Below are 15,624 nucleotides of genomic sequence, written 5' to 3' on the forward strand. Positions count from 1 at the left end.
TAATTAATAAACCTTGTCATTTGTGAGCATTCCCAGAAAAATATTTGCCTTTTAATGAAATCAAGTTAAACATAATAATTATAGATCTGAATTGGCTGCATTATTAGGTCAAATGTCAACATTGATCTAAAATATTGCCCAAGTAGAATAAGCTCTGATTCATTTTAGAAAACATACATATCCAAATTGTGCAGACTTTAATTTTATTAATGTTCAATTTGAATAATATTTAATATTTGTTTATTTTAAATATTTGAACGTTTACCCTGCCAGAACCTGACATGTTAGAAACCTATTATAATTTTAGGGTACCAAGAATTGTATTGTTAAAAAGTATGCCTATCACTTAAGTACAGAGCTAATGCAGTGTGTGCAGTTCAGATCTACAGTAATCCAGTTACACAGAGGAACCAAAAGCATAAGTAAAGATTTTATCCTTGTACATACCATGAGCATCAAAGAACTCGTCTGGAAAAAAAAGAAAGTAGCACATGCAGAGTTCAATTAGATGTTAATGAATTGACAGCAATGTGGTCATAAAATCAACAGGGATATGCAATATTTTCTACATTTCCAGCAGAGAACAGAATTTGAAGTAAGAGGAGCGAGGGAGAAAGTCTGGAGAAAGCATACACTATGACCATCTCACAAAATTGTTTGTTTCAGAAACAATAAACTTAAATTTTAAAATTAACAGCAAAACCCAATTGAACATGCATAGAGATGAAGATTAATTCCACCCAGGATTCATACTTAGCTATCATGGACAGAAATCACCTTTAATCTTTGATTTAATTCTAATTTTCATAAACAATTTCAGCATTCAGAATGGGAGCATCCACAAGACATTGCTTGAATTGTTCAAAATTTTGTGTGAAAATGCTTCCATACCTAAGTCATCCTCTCTTTCCCTGGGTTATTGGTTCTGCACCATTCTATCAACACAATGGGTTCAACACATACCAAGGAGTAAACAGCTTCTTGCAGAATAAATATTGGCTGATCTCCAATTACTCCTGATGAATATTTAAACATACAATCAATTTTATTCAAATCAATGCAAAGTTTTTGGCTTAATTTGAAATCTGCACCCATTGCATTAATTAGTATCTTTGTGTTTTATTTTGCTGTTTCAAATTTCACAAGACAATCTCTGATTGTATCCTTCATCCTGTTGATTGTTCAGACCACGCAATCCCCTGCAGTATGAGGAATTTTATGATTCTTATTTCAAAAATCAAAACCAATTTGCAACAAACAAAATAAGGTTAAGATTAAAAGATTCTGTATTATAACTGAGGACTGAAAGTTGTGGACACAGCACTAAAACTTTTACTCCTAATTGTCGCAAAGTTAATAAAATAGTTAACTAGTTGAAAATAAGTACATCATTTTTAAAAAGAAAAAGAAAGTAATTCCTAATAAGTATTCAAACTTAAAAAGGCATTTAATGGGACTCTTGATTGCAAATGGTCTTATTTTTCTTGCCTTGTCTGATTAATTATCTCACCTTCAGGATCCTGGGCTAAATTCAGCGTTGTCAGGGTAACGAGTTCGAGTCCTACCATGAACCACGTGACATACCATGGCCGAGAAATCATTCTCTTTCAATACTTGATACAAATCTGAAAATGGGAAAAAAACACCTTCCATTAAGAAATGTACAGTAAGTCAAAAAACATGCTGTCAACTGTCAGCAGTGCCTTGAATTTTAATTTTTTTTGCAAACTTCATAAGAGCACAGGAATGAAATGCTGATCCACAAACATTCATCTGAATGAACAGAAAATTATAGGCTACAGTCCCACAATTTCCTGCCAAGTTGTACCTGTCACTCTTATGGTAATTTCTGCTTGCAGCAAATCACACCTTGGAAGACAATGAAACTACTTTTTTGCTATCATTTTTAATACAAATATTTAAAATCGAGACAAGAAAATGTGAATAAGTGGGGGATTATCACAAGCCAAATGTATAGACGCTTTGGAACTAACCTGAAAAGTTAAAACTTTACATCCGACTTGTGGTTTCCAAAATCAGACAAAGTCTCCTGTAAAGTGAAATATGTGCACACAATCTCCTATAAACTGAAATATGCGCAGTCTCCTGTAAACTGAAATGTGTGCACACAATCTCCTGTAAAGTGAAATATGTGCACACAATCTCCTATAAACTGAAATATGCGCAGTCTCCTGTAAACTGAAATGTGTGCACACAATCTCCTATAAACTGAAATATGTACAGTCTCCTGTAAAGTGAAATATGTGCACACAATCTTCTGTAAAGTGAAATATAGGCACACAATCTCCTGTAAACTAAAATGTGTGCACACAGAGAGAAGGACCTTGTGCAACTGACTTTGCAAAGGTGCTTTATTGCAGCTCAGGGGAACTGGGAACTCTAAAATTCTCCCTATTCTCTGATGAACGCTATAATGTCAAAACCTTCCATATCCTTGCGCACCAGACGGTGGGACCTCAGGTTATCCAACAGAAAGGAACCCTCCCCCCCCCCCACAAGATAATGCTGCAACTTGGAGGGGAGCTTGAATTCTAAATCTTCCATTTCAAAAACAGAGTTAGTGAAGCTGATATTTGAGATATGAAGAGAGAAATTTGATGCAGGACTTTTATTCTACTTCGACGGAGTTTAAAGTTTCGATTTATTTTAAGTATACATAGTGGATCATGTCCTTATAGATGATTACAAGAAAATATGCATATGATCAAGGATATTTACAAGCAAAATTTTGGAGTGGTTTTAACATGGAAATACTGATGAAAAAAATTGTTTATTTTGCTGCACTCTAACTTTAATTGAAGATCACGTGTACAATTTTGTGAAGACACTCAAGAAAGGAATTGGATTTTGTATGAAGACGTGAACAGAAAAGCTTAAAAATTTTCTTGCCCAGTCTACTATGCAATAAATATAGCTAAATTTTAATTTCAGGCAACAATATCCTAACATCCCTCAATTTCCTTAATATTTAAAAAATACTTCTTGACTTTACCTTGGAAACAAACAAATCCCACTGATGTTTTATTTTTATTTATTTTTGAGAAGTGGGCACTTGTCTTGAACTGCTGCAGTCATACAACATCACAGTACAGACCCTTCAGCCCACAATGTTTTACCAACCTAATATCTTACTCTATCAACTGCCTAAAATTTCCCTATGGCCTAACCCTCCTCTTTTCTCAATTTCATGTGCCAATTTAAGATCCTATTTCACCTGCCTCCCATGCACCCGCCACTCAATGAGTGAAAAGCTTGCTGCATGAACCCCACTTGTACTTACTTTGAGAGAAAAAAATGGTGACGCTGCTGGAGGGGCTGTAACGGCAGTGCTGCCATTGGTGTAGACCGAGGAAAGTAGAGAGCGGAAACACAGTGCTGACCCGAAGGGTTCAGCCACCCTTTCCTAATGCTGGCCACCCTGTACAGGCATTGAGTGGCCTGTTAAAGAAGTCATTGGTGTTTTGAAGCTAAAATCCTGCAACCACCAGTCTGCCCCCAAGCTGGCAGCCTCTGTGCTAGGCAGGAGCCACAGGGGTTGTAGACTGGGGAGCAATGAACTGGCAGAGGGCAAAACCCTACATGACGGTGGCCCTGCTGGTGAGGGACCCACACAAACGGCGGGTGACTGGTGTAGGCTGCAGGCTGCTGGACACTGGCTTATGGGAATCAGATATTGGAGAGGGTGTGCTGAGGTCATGAAGGGTTCCCGAGGGCCCTGAAGACTTCCTCCTAATCGTGTTGGTGGTTTGGACCAGAGCTTGGGTTGCCGACGGGTTGCGAGTCTGACAGACTCTCTTTTGCTTCTCTTTCTCTCTTACTCCAAGGGGCGCCGAGCAACACTACCGGCTACTCTTTGTTGCCTTATGGCAGGTAGAAGGCATTTTGTTTCATTTTACATTTCCTGTACTATTGCACGACAATGAAGGAATCTTGAAGCACCTTAATTCTATGCCCACTCGTGTCGGCTATTTCAGCACTGGGGAAAAAAAGCCTCTGGCCATCCACACAATTAATGCCCCCAATCATCTTATTCAATCCTTCTGGTGAAGGTAACCAGTGTGATTGGGAAAGAAGTTCCAGGGTGGTGAGTATGGATATCAACCAACAGTCCAAAATATTCACAAAAAATGAAAAACAGCTCTCAGAGAGTTTATTCAAATATATAAGGCACACAATATCAAAATAACTTTGCAAATAGCAATGATATGGCTGCTAGCACTGGGACGTCAGTCAAGTATCCCATACTGTAACAGATTAAGAAACTGGTTTGCAGTTCACAGTGAATGCTCTCCACACACCCCTCCTACTTCCGGAATCTCAAATTTAAGTAGCCCTCAGCCTTTTCGAATGTGAAAAATACTTTTCATTTTGTATTTTTATTTAGACGACTCATTTGGTGAATTCAGTAATTGAGTTCTTGTAGCTTCATCGACCAGAACTATTTGAAACAATGACTCTTTTTACACTAATAAAAACACAAAACTGGGGAAAGTCAGCAGGTCAAACAGTGTACTTTATATAGCCAAGATAAAGATACATAACTGACTTTTTGGGCAAGGGCGTTAGAACCATAAAACATGACAGCACAGAAACAGGCCCCTTCGGCTCTTCTAGTCAGTGCCAAACCATTTTTTTGTTGCTTGATCTCACTGACCCGCACCCAGTCCATAGCTCTCCATACCTCTCCAATCCATGTATCTGTCCAAATTCTTCTTAAATGTTAAAATTCAGCCCTTTTTCATGACTTCAGTTGGAAGCTCGTGCCACGCACCCATCACTCCCTGTGTGAAGAGGTTCCTCCCACATTATCATCCAGATCATTGATATAGACAACAAACAACAATGGTCCCAGCACTGATCCCTGAGGCACACCACTAGTCACAGGCCTCCAGTCTAAGAAGCAATCATCCACCACTACTCTCTGGCTTCTCCCGCCTAGCCATTGTTGAATCCAGTTCACTACTCCACCATGAATACCTAGCGTATGAACCTTCCTGACTAACCTCCCATGCCAGATCTTGTCAAAGCCTGACAAAAGTCTACATAGCCAACATCCATGGTCTTTCCTTCCTCAACTTTCAGAATCAGAATTTATTATCATGAACAAATCATGAAATTCGGTGTTTTGCACAGCATTATAGTGCAAACATTCATTGTAATGTTGTCAGATGGTTATAATATAAATAAAATAACAATAATGGTGCATGAAAAGTAAGGCAGTGTCTTTGGTTCATTGATTATTCAGGAATCTGATGGCAGTGGGGAAGAAGCTGTCCTTGTGTCGATCAATGCTCATCTTTAGGCTCCTGCACCTTTTCCCCGATGGTAGCAGAGTGAAGAGGGCGTGGCCTGGGTGGTGGGGGGGGGGCATAGAGGCTGCTTTTTTAAGACCGCCTCATATTGATGTCCTCAATGGAGTGAAGTCTGGTGCCTGTGATGTCGCAGGCTGAGTTAAAAACCCTCAGGAGTTTATTCTTGTCCTGAGAGTTGGCATCTCCATACCAGGGAGTGAATGCTCTCCACATGTTTTTGAGAGTTTTCAGTGACATACCGAATCTCCTCAAACACATCACAACGTATAGCCACTGGCGAGCCTTCTTCATGATTGAATCAACATGGAGGCTCTAGGACAGATCCTTGGAGATGTTGACACCCAGGAATTTGAAATTCTTGACCCTCTCCATTACTGAGCCAACTGTCCCCCCACAACCAGAAAGCAGCATCACGAGTTCAGTGATGCCTGTTTTAAAGGGCTTTTATACTTGTCTGCTTATGTACTGCTCAATTCCTGAGTATGCTGGAGCCCCCTTCCCTGGCCAGCACTGTTTAAACCTTCATGAACAGCAAGGATATTGGTCTCACTCTGGTTAAGGCACAACCTGTCCCTTCTGCAGGTCTCATCTAATTCAGAAATGGCCCAAATGATCCAGACGTTGGTCGCAAAACACTGTATGATATCCCGTGCCTGCATGGGTTTCCTCAGGATGCTCTGGTTTCTTTCCACATTCCTAAGACGTACAGGTGGTCACATAGGTGTATTTGAGGGAGTGTGGGCTCATGGACCGGTACTATTCTTTAGCTCTAAATTGAAGCGAGAGCCGTCATTCTCATCACCCGTTCATGCATCGACCTATCCTACTGTTACTGCATTCAGCAGCTCATGGAACCAAAGTGGAGATGACAATCTTTAGGTCCTGCTCTTTACAGGCAACCTAGCTCTCTGAACTAACATTGTACAACCTTCTACTGATTTTGTGGCACCTCCACGCACCACAACTTCTGAATTTACAAGGCTAAAATGAATCGCAAAGATCAGGATGTGCAAGAAGAAGGGGCAGAAATTAAGGGTGAAATTGCAAAAGCAATAAAAGGAACTCAGCAGGTCGAGGAGTATCAGTGGGAGAAAATGAATGGTTGACATTTTGGGTTGCTTCTTCAAGACAATGTGGAAATTGTACAGTTAAAGGAGTCGGTGAGGGAGAAATCTTCCAGAGGTTTGCTCATCCTTCCCGATCCACTTCTCTGTGATCCCCAGGTGCTTTTCCTGCCATCACAGGAAGTGAAACAGTTCCTCTCACACTTCCTCCCTTGGCATCGTCCAGGGACCTAAACAGCCCTTCAAAGACTTGTGTGCCCCTGGCCAAACCACACCTTCTGCATTTGGTTCTCCCGACGAAGCCTACTCCACACCAGTGAGACTAAGCAGAGATTTGGAGAGCATTTCGCGGAGCATCAGTGCTCGGCCCGGAATGGCCATCCCGAGCTCCCATTTAGCATGTGGTTTCAATTCCCCTTCCCATTTCCACATCAACCTATCATTCCTTGGCCTTCTCCATTGCCAGTGTGAAACCCAACCTCATATTCTGCCTGGGCTGTCGACAGCCCAATGGTGTGAATATTGTATTTTCCAATTTCAGTTTACAAGTCTCCTCTCTCCTTTTCTGAGTTACTTCCATTATTCTATCATCCTTTGCCCTCTTCCACCTTATTCTCCCTTTCCCTTCCATCCTCTTCCACCTCATCAATAGTATTCCTCATGCCCACCCATACTTCTGTTCAATCTTGTTCCATCTATCCTCTACCTCTCTCCTGATAACCACAACTATATCACAATTTTTATCATTAGATTCCAGCACTGATGGCCTTTTATCTCCACTTATCCCCTCAGCTTGAGATGCTTCCTATTCTATCCTGTATGACATCATCCTCTATCTCACCCCCTTTTCTCTTGTCCCTCACTTCCCTTTGTCTGTCAACTGCCTCCACGTCATCCTTCACCCCTCCATAGTTCACCAACACCCTACTGGCCCCTGGGCAGTCCCTCTCACCAGATCCTCATCCATACCAGCACTCACAGTCTTGATTAAATGCTCCAGCCCAGAATATTGACCATTCATTTTTTTCTCCACTCTGCTGCTCAACCCACCAAGCCCTCCACCAGTTTGGTTTTCCTTCCAGTGTCCAGCATCTTATGTGTATCGTGCCATTATTAAATTTCGGCCCCAGTGTAGATGAGCCTGTAGAGAGGCAATGAGAGAACCGGACTTGGTGCCAGTTGGGAATATTAGAGCACGAGCCACAGAATTGTGTCCCCATGTTTACAGAAAGTAGAGTCCAAGTGCCCAGGCAGAACTGTGAATAGTTAAAGCAAGAGAAAACCATGGGCTCCAGGAGGAAATGAGCAAAGAAAGGGATGGGTTAGGCTTCACTCCTTGGCAATCTTTCTTGGTGATCAAAGCACATTCCAACACATAGTTCTAGGCAAAAATTGTCAATCTGGCTGTGAACAGTCCGATTCAGTTTCAGACAGTTGCTAGAGAGATGGATGGAATGGCTGATGAGGGAATGGAGTTTCTGACAGGGAGTCAAGTTAACAGATTTCACGTTTACCTTCCAGTACTTATCTTGCAGGAAACATCCATTCATCCACTGGCTTTCAAACAAATATGATGGATAAGGAGCAAGAGATTGAGGAGCAAGAGATTGAGGAGCAAGAGACTGAGGAGCAAGAGACTGAGGAGCAAGAGACTGAGGAGCAAGAGACTGAGGAGCAAGAGACTGAGGAGCAAGAGACTGAGGAGCAAGAGATTGAGGAGCAAGAGACTGATGAGCAAGAGACTGACGAGCAAGAGACTGAGGAGCAAGAGACTGAGGAGCAAGAGACTGAGGAGCAAGAGACTGAGGAGCAAGAGACTGAGGAGCAAGAGACTGAGGAGCAAGAGACTGAGGAGCAAGAGACTGAGGAGCAAGAGATTGAGGAGCAAGAGATTGAGGAGCAAGAGACTGACGAGCAAGAGACTGAGGAGCAAGAGACTGAGGAGCAAGAGACTGAGGAGCAAGAGACTGAGGAGCAAGAGACTGAGGAGCAAGAGATTGAGGAGCAAGAGATTGAGGAGCAAGAGATTGAGGAGCAAGAGACTGAGGAGCAAGAGATTGAGGAGCAAGAGATTGATGAGCAAGAGATTGAGGAGCAAGAGATTGAGGAGCAAGAGATTGAGAGAAAGAGATTGAGGAGCAAGAGATTGAGAGGAAGAGATTGAGGAGCAAGAGATTGAGAGGAAGAGATTGAGGAGCAAGAGAATGAGAGGAAGAGATTGAGGATCAAGAGATTGAGAGGAAGCTTGTGCGATGCAAGGTGCAAGCAAGCATGAAAGGAAGATGGATGGTCAGCAGGTAAACAGGGAAGTTGCTAGTGAATTAGGAGGGGCTTCTCATGCATGAGATCATGTCTGAAAATACGAGTGAGAGATAAACTAGCAACTCTCGAGTTGCGGTCAAGTGAGAGTGAAGCTTCATTTTCTGGACAATAGAGAAGGAATGGAAAGCAGTTCAACATATAATCACACACGGTACTGAAACGTTCACAAGTAGGATCAAGAATAAGGGAAACAAAAGTACACTCGGGATGGAGACAATAAGATGGATTTACTTAAAGAATAAATACTTCACAGAGTTGCGGCTAATTTCAGCAGAGGGATTGCTAGAACATTCCTCACACTTTAGAAGCAATGTGAGCCTGCTGGAATACCAGCAAAGAATGCTCCATATTTTCAGAGATTAAAATCAGGCATGATAACCAAAAACAACAAACGCGAACACAAATACAGGAATAAAAATAATCTGCAATTTTGCAGCAATATGCAAGATGAATACTGCAATAGCCATTTTCTTTTTAAATAGAATCAAATGATCATGTATCAAAATCAAATTATTTTCCAATATAATCAAGTGACAGAGTAGAAATAATCATTTGGGAGAATTATCCAAGCAATTTTGCATTGGAAGGTTTTTTTTAAAAATGTTAAATTAGATTTTAAATTTAGACATATAGGCCGTTTTGGCCCACGAGCCTGTGCCGCCCAACTGTACCCCTGGTACAGTTCAAATGGTGGGAGGAAACTGGAGCCCCCGGGGAAAACCCATGTTGCCCAACTCTGATTGTCTAATTTAATACAAATGAGGAAATTGTTCAATTACTTCAAATGACAATAATGTGGTGATGACGTTAAATTCAATTCAACTCACAGCAGCATGTTCTGTTTTCATCAAACAGGTTTGATTAGTCAGTTGGAGTTTTTGAAACTACCTTTGGCAGTTGTTTTGTTATTTTTATTATCCACTCCTGCGTACAAAAAAAAAAGGAAGTCAATCCCAAAGTGCTACGGGTAGAATGTAAGCATATTTTCTGGTTTATTAGTCAACGTCACTAGTGCCATTCTGGATGTAACAATGAAATCGACTCAAGACCTTAACGAGAGCTCAGCGTCTTTCACATTTGCATTCCTTAAACCTCCCCCAAGAAAGGCCAGGTACTGGAGGAGATGATCATTCATCATGAACTGATATGGATTAGCACTTGTCTTCAAATTCAAGGTCATGCTGGCTGTGAACTTTTATCTGTCTGGCTCCTTCAAGCTTGCTGCTTGAGCCACAAGCAAAGGCTTATGAATTGTAATGATCTGTTCCAGATGAGGAGGTCAGTGTACAGGGAGAGTGATTCATCTCATTGCCTCTATAGAGAGGCAAGAAGACAAAGGGAGCACAATGCTGTACAGACTTGCACATGACATGGGGTGCCATTCCATGGCCCACTTCTTGTGAAGTCAGCCACTTCCTTGAATCAAATGAATTCCACTCCATTAACTTACAGCTGGAATTGTGACCACAGCCAGCTCATTATGCAGTTGAAAGCCCCCAGTTCTGGCAAGAAACACTAGGCTGTAGCGGAACTGCGCAACAATTCAAAAGGCTGGTTGCTGAGCAACAAATGTCAACTCACTTTCTACGCTTCGTCTTCTACAAGGAACTCTGCCGAGGCAGTATCAAAGCTTTGATGCACGGTATGCGCCCTCACCAATTTGTATCAACAGCCCTTGCCCAATCTATCAATCAACAAGCTGAGGGGAAGAGATTGAGGATAACAAACTTGCAGAAGTCTGTAGAGAATGAAAATCAACACCTTACTATCGCATGCTCTGCAGTCGATGAAAAAGCTGCAAGAGAGAGTGACGACGAAGTCGAGAAAGAGAAATATAATGGTATTTGAAAAGCACATAAATAGCCCACCTCCCTGGACTGCAACATCAATTATTTCAGGAATGATGTGAGGGGTAAATGCACCTTCCCATTCCCAACCATTTTCTTTCTGACAGTAAAAACTAGGGAAGGCACATTGCAGTCTTGTTTTACAAGTTCTATATTAAATAATTCATACAAACTCATGAGCTTTGTACACTCATTTAATAATTGTGCATTGCTTATCCTAATCTTCCTGGGAGTTGCTTCATCAGACCCTGCAATATGGGTAGTGGATGGTCATTGAAGTGGCTGCAACTAACATTCATGACCAAATGTATTCCTTCTTATTTTCCGTCTCAGCAGGATCCAACCAGGTATCATCAAAATTGACTTCCAATTTCTGTTAACCCCACCCCACCTTCCTGGGCTCTCTCTTTCCCTTACCCTTGTCTTTCTTCCTTCCTCCAGCTCCCCTCTTTTCTTCCTTCTCCTTTCAGTGAGCTTTTCCTTCTTAATCCCCCCCCCGCCCGTCGCCCCCACCTCAGCTTCTCTCTCCTCCATGCACCTCTCCCTTCTCCCATCTTTTTATTCAGTCATCTGCCTGATATTTGACGTGGCTGACGAAAGGCTCAATCCTGAAACGTCGACCGTCTTTTGTTTACCATGGATGCTGCAAGACCTGCTGAGTTTCTCCAGGACTATTGTGGACTGCTTTGGAGCCAAATAACAGCTGGATTCAGGCACCAGCTGTTAGTTGTTCAAAGTGTGATGGCCCAAATCTTGCGGTCCTTTATTTTGAGGACAGGCTGCTATTTAGTTTTAATCGATGCTGACAATTTGGATTCAATTAATGCAGCTTTGTAATATACTTCAGCTGAGTTCCATGCTATAATTTCAACATCATTTTGTTTTTTTTTTTGGGGGGGGTATACTGACTCATATTTTTCTAAAATAATATCCCTATTTCTCTCTACTTTTCCCCAGCTCCTCACCCCCTTCCTACCCTCTCCCCCTATCACCCCAGCTTTCTCTCTCCTACCCTCCCATCCGTATGCATTTACAACCTTTTATCTGTAGCCTCCCCTTGTCCCTTTCTTCCTTCTCCCACTCCCCCCCCCTCATCATTTTATTCAGGTGCCTGCCCTGGTGAAGGGCTCAGGGCCTGAAACATCGGTTACCCTTTGCTGCTTCCTACGGAAGCTGCACGACCTGCTGAGTTTATCCCCCTCACACTTGAATGTTGCACTTAACCTCACCATCTGCAGAGTTTCTGCATTAAAATTCTTTTCTTTATTAAATTGATCTACTTCATCCAAACAACATGATGAGGTTATCTAGAAGCCAAGAAAAGTGTCAACATTGAAGCATTTGTGCTCACTTTAAATCACTCAACAGCAGCATTAGCCCTATAAGGCACGACACATTTAGATGCTTGTGATTAATTCAGGAGATTTTCTGCTGACAGTCAGACATTTTCCACAGCAATTACACATTTTACACTGGAGTGAATGAAATCTGACATTCACACAAATGTTAATGTCTCCTTAACTTTTTGAAGAAGTATTTCTTTTAATTAATTAAATTAAATTATTTCTAAATGCAATTTCATTCTCTGTAGAATCATTCCATGTTACCATAATTCTGATAAAGCAATTTACCATTTCTCCAGTTCAGAAGAAATGTTGGTGTTATTATTTCACTAATTATTTATCATTAGATCGATTCTTTATTAAAATAACATTGGTGAGGAGGTGCAGTTAGCGTAACGGTTAGTGCAATGCTGTACATGACCAGCGATCAAAACCGGGGTTTTAATGCCACACTATCATTTGTATGTTATGTCTGTGTGAGTTTCTTCCAGATGCTCCGGTTTCCAACCACTGTTCAAAACATACTGGGGATTGTAGGTCATTTGGGTGTAATTGGGCGGCATGGGCTTGTGGGTTGAAAAGGTCTGCTGCTATTGAAAATATACCTATGTACTATTCATTATGTATTAATTAATCCATTACTATGTAACAATTTACGTCAACTACACGGTTTATGGAAAATATTAATGTCATTAAGTAAGAGCCACAGCCAGAAAAGTTGGCTGATTATAGTGTGAGTAGAATTTTCAGGCTCCAAAGCCTGCTAAGTTTAAAACGCAAAGAGGGAAAATATCTTCATCCACAAGTTACACAAAACGGCTAACTTTAAAACACCAATGTCATGCATTCAAATCTAAGAAAATAATAGTGGTTACAGGCACCAGGAGAACAAGCATTTAAACAGGAGGAGATCAGATAGGACAAGTTAGACAGGACAAGGTAGGGGAACCATAGTGGCGAGTGATTTATTCTGAAACAGGCCGGTTACAAGATAAGTGCAGCACAAGGAAAGCTGATAAGAGTACCATGAGTACAAACCCAGGAGAGCCAATTGGTAGAAAATATCAATCAAAGTCAAACATTGATAAGTAACTGAAAATCTGTATTAAATAAAAAGGGCAGTGTCTCTTAGCCACAGGCATTTCAGAGTCCAGGCTTTGATTTGTCTCAGCTTTTGTTTGCAAATAAAGGCTTAAACTTTTCTGAAGAATTCTCCGCATTTCCTGACTCATTTTTGGACATCAAAAAACCACATTACTGGGCTGACTACATTTTAAAAACCTAAAGTTCCAGATTCATCTGATGCACAGTATATGATATATCCACCTGTTTACTTACTCAAAACATCAGTTAGTATTTAATATTGTATTTTGATTGAATTTTCTTGTGACACAATTGCCCATTCCTTTTTACAGATGATTATTCTTTTCCTTTTCTATCACTAAGAGATGAAATGCATGCTGAATTTTGTATACCCATGAAAGTAGTCTCTAATATTAAATAGAAGCACAAAAAAAATCAGTTTCAGTGCCGAGATGAAGAAATGTAGCTTCTAAGGATTCTTCTTTGGTGTTCATTTTGTAATGGATCTATATTAATATCAAAATTTAGGCCAATGCTAAGCTACATTTCCTATAAATATGTCTTAGTGGGTTTGGAACAGGGTGACACATGCCCATACAATACTTTTAGAAGCAAGGTCACCTTTCGGAGTCGTGATGTCTGCAAGCCAAAGTTATGAAGGCACATGGTTTCAAAGAAACTGGAGCTGGCAATTGTTAAAGATTCCAGTAAATGATCACATGGCTTTCAGGAATTGAGACTGGTGTAATTGATGATGTCGCATCACATGATGTTAGAGAACTACTGGCTGAAGGCAGCAAGACATTTTGAATCAGAAGAAGATTGAAATGACTGAAGAAATATGACATCCTGGAAAGACTGGGCTATTGTATTATTATAGGAGATACACAACATAAGTGGCTTTTAAATAAGTAAGACCTCTTCCAACTGATCTTTTAAGAAAAGAAAGGCAGCCTCATCTTCCCAGAAGATGGTTACTCCTGATTAAGAAATAACTCATCATGAAGATCATGGTTCTGCAACCCTTACAAGAAAGGAGGAAACTTGTGAAAACACTTGTGAAGAATATCTCTCTGAAAGGCAGTTCATCAAGAGACTTGTGAGTTTAAATAGATCTGAAAATTCAATGTTTAAACGTGCTTCATAATTACTTCTGAATTGCGATTTAAAGGATCCTGAAGTCAACAAGATGTTTGAAACTGGACTTTAAAATTGACTTTTTCAGATTCAAGCTTAAACTGTAATGATCTTGGACTTTAACACATACACATACACTTACATTTGTGCACAGTGGGTTAAGTTTAGGGTTAAGGTTAGAGTTCAGTAAGAAATATTATGTTATTAAGTTTAATAAAAATTTTGAATTTAACATTGTCTAATGAATTTTCCATTGCTGTTCCTTTGTTAGTACTAACAAGGTTTTATTAGTTTATAACAACTTCACAACTCTAATAGCAGGCTGACATGGTCATAGTAACAGATATTGAAAATCATCTCAAGGCAGTGTAATATTGCAGGAATGTTTAAACACATACACACACACAAAAAAGAATTTCAGCACTCTCTAAAATTGGATAGCTTATTGCTTATTATTAAAGATATGCATCTAACTCCTGACGTGGTAGCAGGGGTGCAGCGCTGCAGAGCACCAGAGTGCGGTGACAGCTCAATGTGGGAGCAATGGGTGCCTTCGTTGCACATAGTTCCCCCATGCAGCTGGAACTGCTTTGCCAGTGCCAGAGCAGTTTCAGCTGCATGGGGCACTAGGGGTAAGGAAGATAGCCATTGTTCCCACATTGAGCCAGCCACCACCTGCTTCTCTCTAACAGGGTTCTGGGAGCCGAGAGTCACCTTTCCACTGAAGGTAAGAGAGGGCTCCCATGGGGGCGGGAACAATGGGGACTGGGATGACAGAGACGGGGTGGGGGGGGGGGGTCCCTCCGAAAACGGAGAATTAATGAGAAATAAATATTACTTGTGCGTGATGTCATCTACCAAAAAAGTGCCAGTTTTTGGAGGTTGCCGGTTTTCGTTAGGCACGTGTATAACATTTAAAATTTAGAAGGGCACGCTGCCAGAGATCTTGTTGAGTATATAATTTGCTGTAATATATCATAGTGGCTCACCACCATTTCTAAACAAGTGAGATATTTAAAACTCCATACAAATGAGCACAGTACAACGTAAGGCAGCTCTTAATTAAGTAAGGGCACTCTGATATTTAACACCAGAACTCCAACATCTATAATTTTGTCTGTCTTACAGAAAAATAATACTTTAAACATGTTTATTGCTGTTGTGCAACATGGTTTTATAACTTTTTTTCTTTCATAAATTTTCCTAGTGTGGACTTACTGGGATCTCAGTAAATTGGTGTGTTTAAAGCCGGGTCGGCTTGGATCGGAGCATTCACACTACCAAGAAATGCCAGTTCAGTGCAATCTTTTACACATCCCAGTTCAAAACGAGGCGGGACCCACATCGTTACAGCGTCAGTGTCCCAGGAAGGCAGGTAACTCTTCTTTCACACAGGAGGCGAGGTGAAACGCATCTGTTCTGATATTACCTTCCTTGCGGGTAAATTACTGGCACGAAAATTATTCACCCTTGGCGTGTTGGTCCCGTTTACAGG

At 40.9% G+C, this 15,624-nt stretch overlaps 1 protein-coding gene across 1 annotated transcript; it reads left to right on the forward strand.

The window, feature by feature from the left end:
- The first annotated feature begins 7,970 nt into the window (after nucleotides 1-7,970).
- On the forward strand, nucleotides 7,971-8,561 carry LOC138743795 (putative uncharacterized protein DDB_G0274435). Its single transcript, XM_069899400.1, has one exon. The coding sequence runs from the start codon at nucleotides 7,971-7,973 to the stop codon at nucleotides 8,559-8,561; it is 591 nt and encodes a 196-aa protein (XP_069755501.1).
- Nucleotides 8,562-15,624: the final 7,063 nt, after the last annotated feature.

This window comes from Narcine bancroftii, chromosome 10, assembly GCF_036971445.1.
Source record: "Narcine bancroftii isolate sNarBan1 chromosome 10, sNarBan1.hap1, whole genome shotgun sequence".
Taxonomy (NCBI): domain Eukaryota; kingdom Metazoa; phylum Chordata; class Chondrichthyes; order Torpediniformes; family Narcinidae; genus Narcine; species Narcine bancroftii.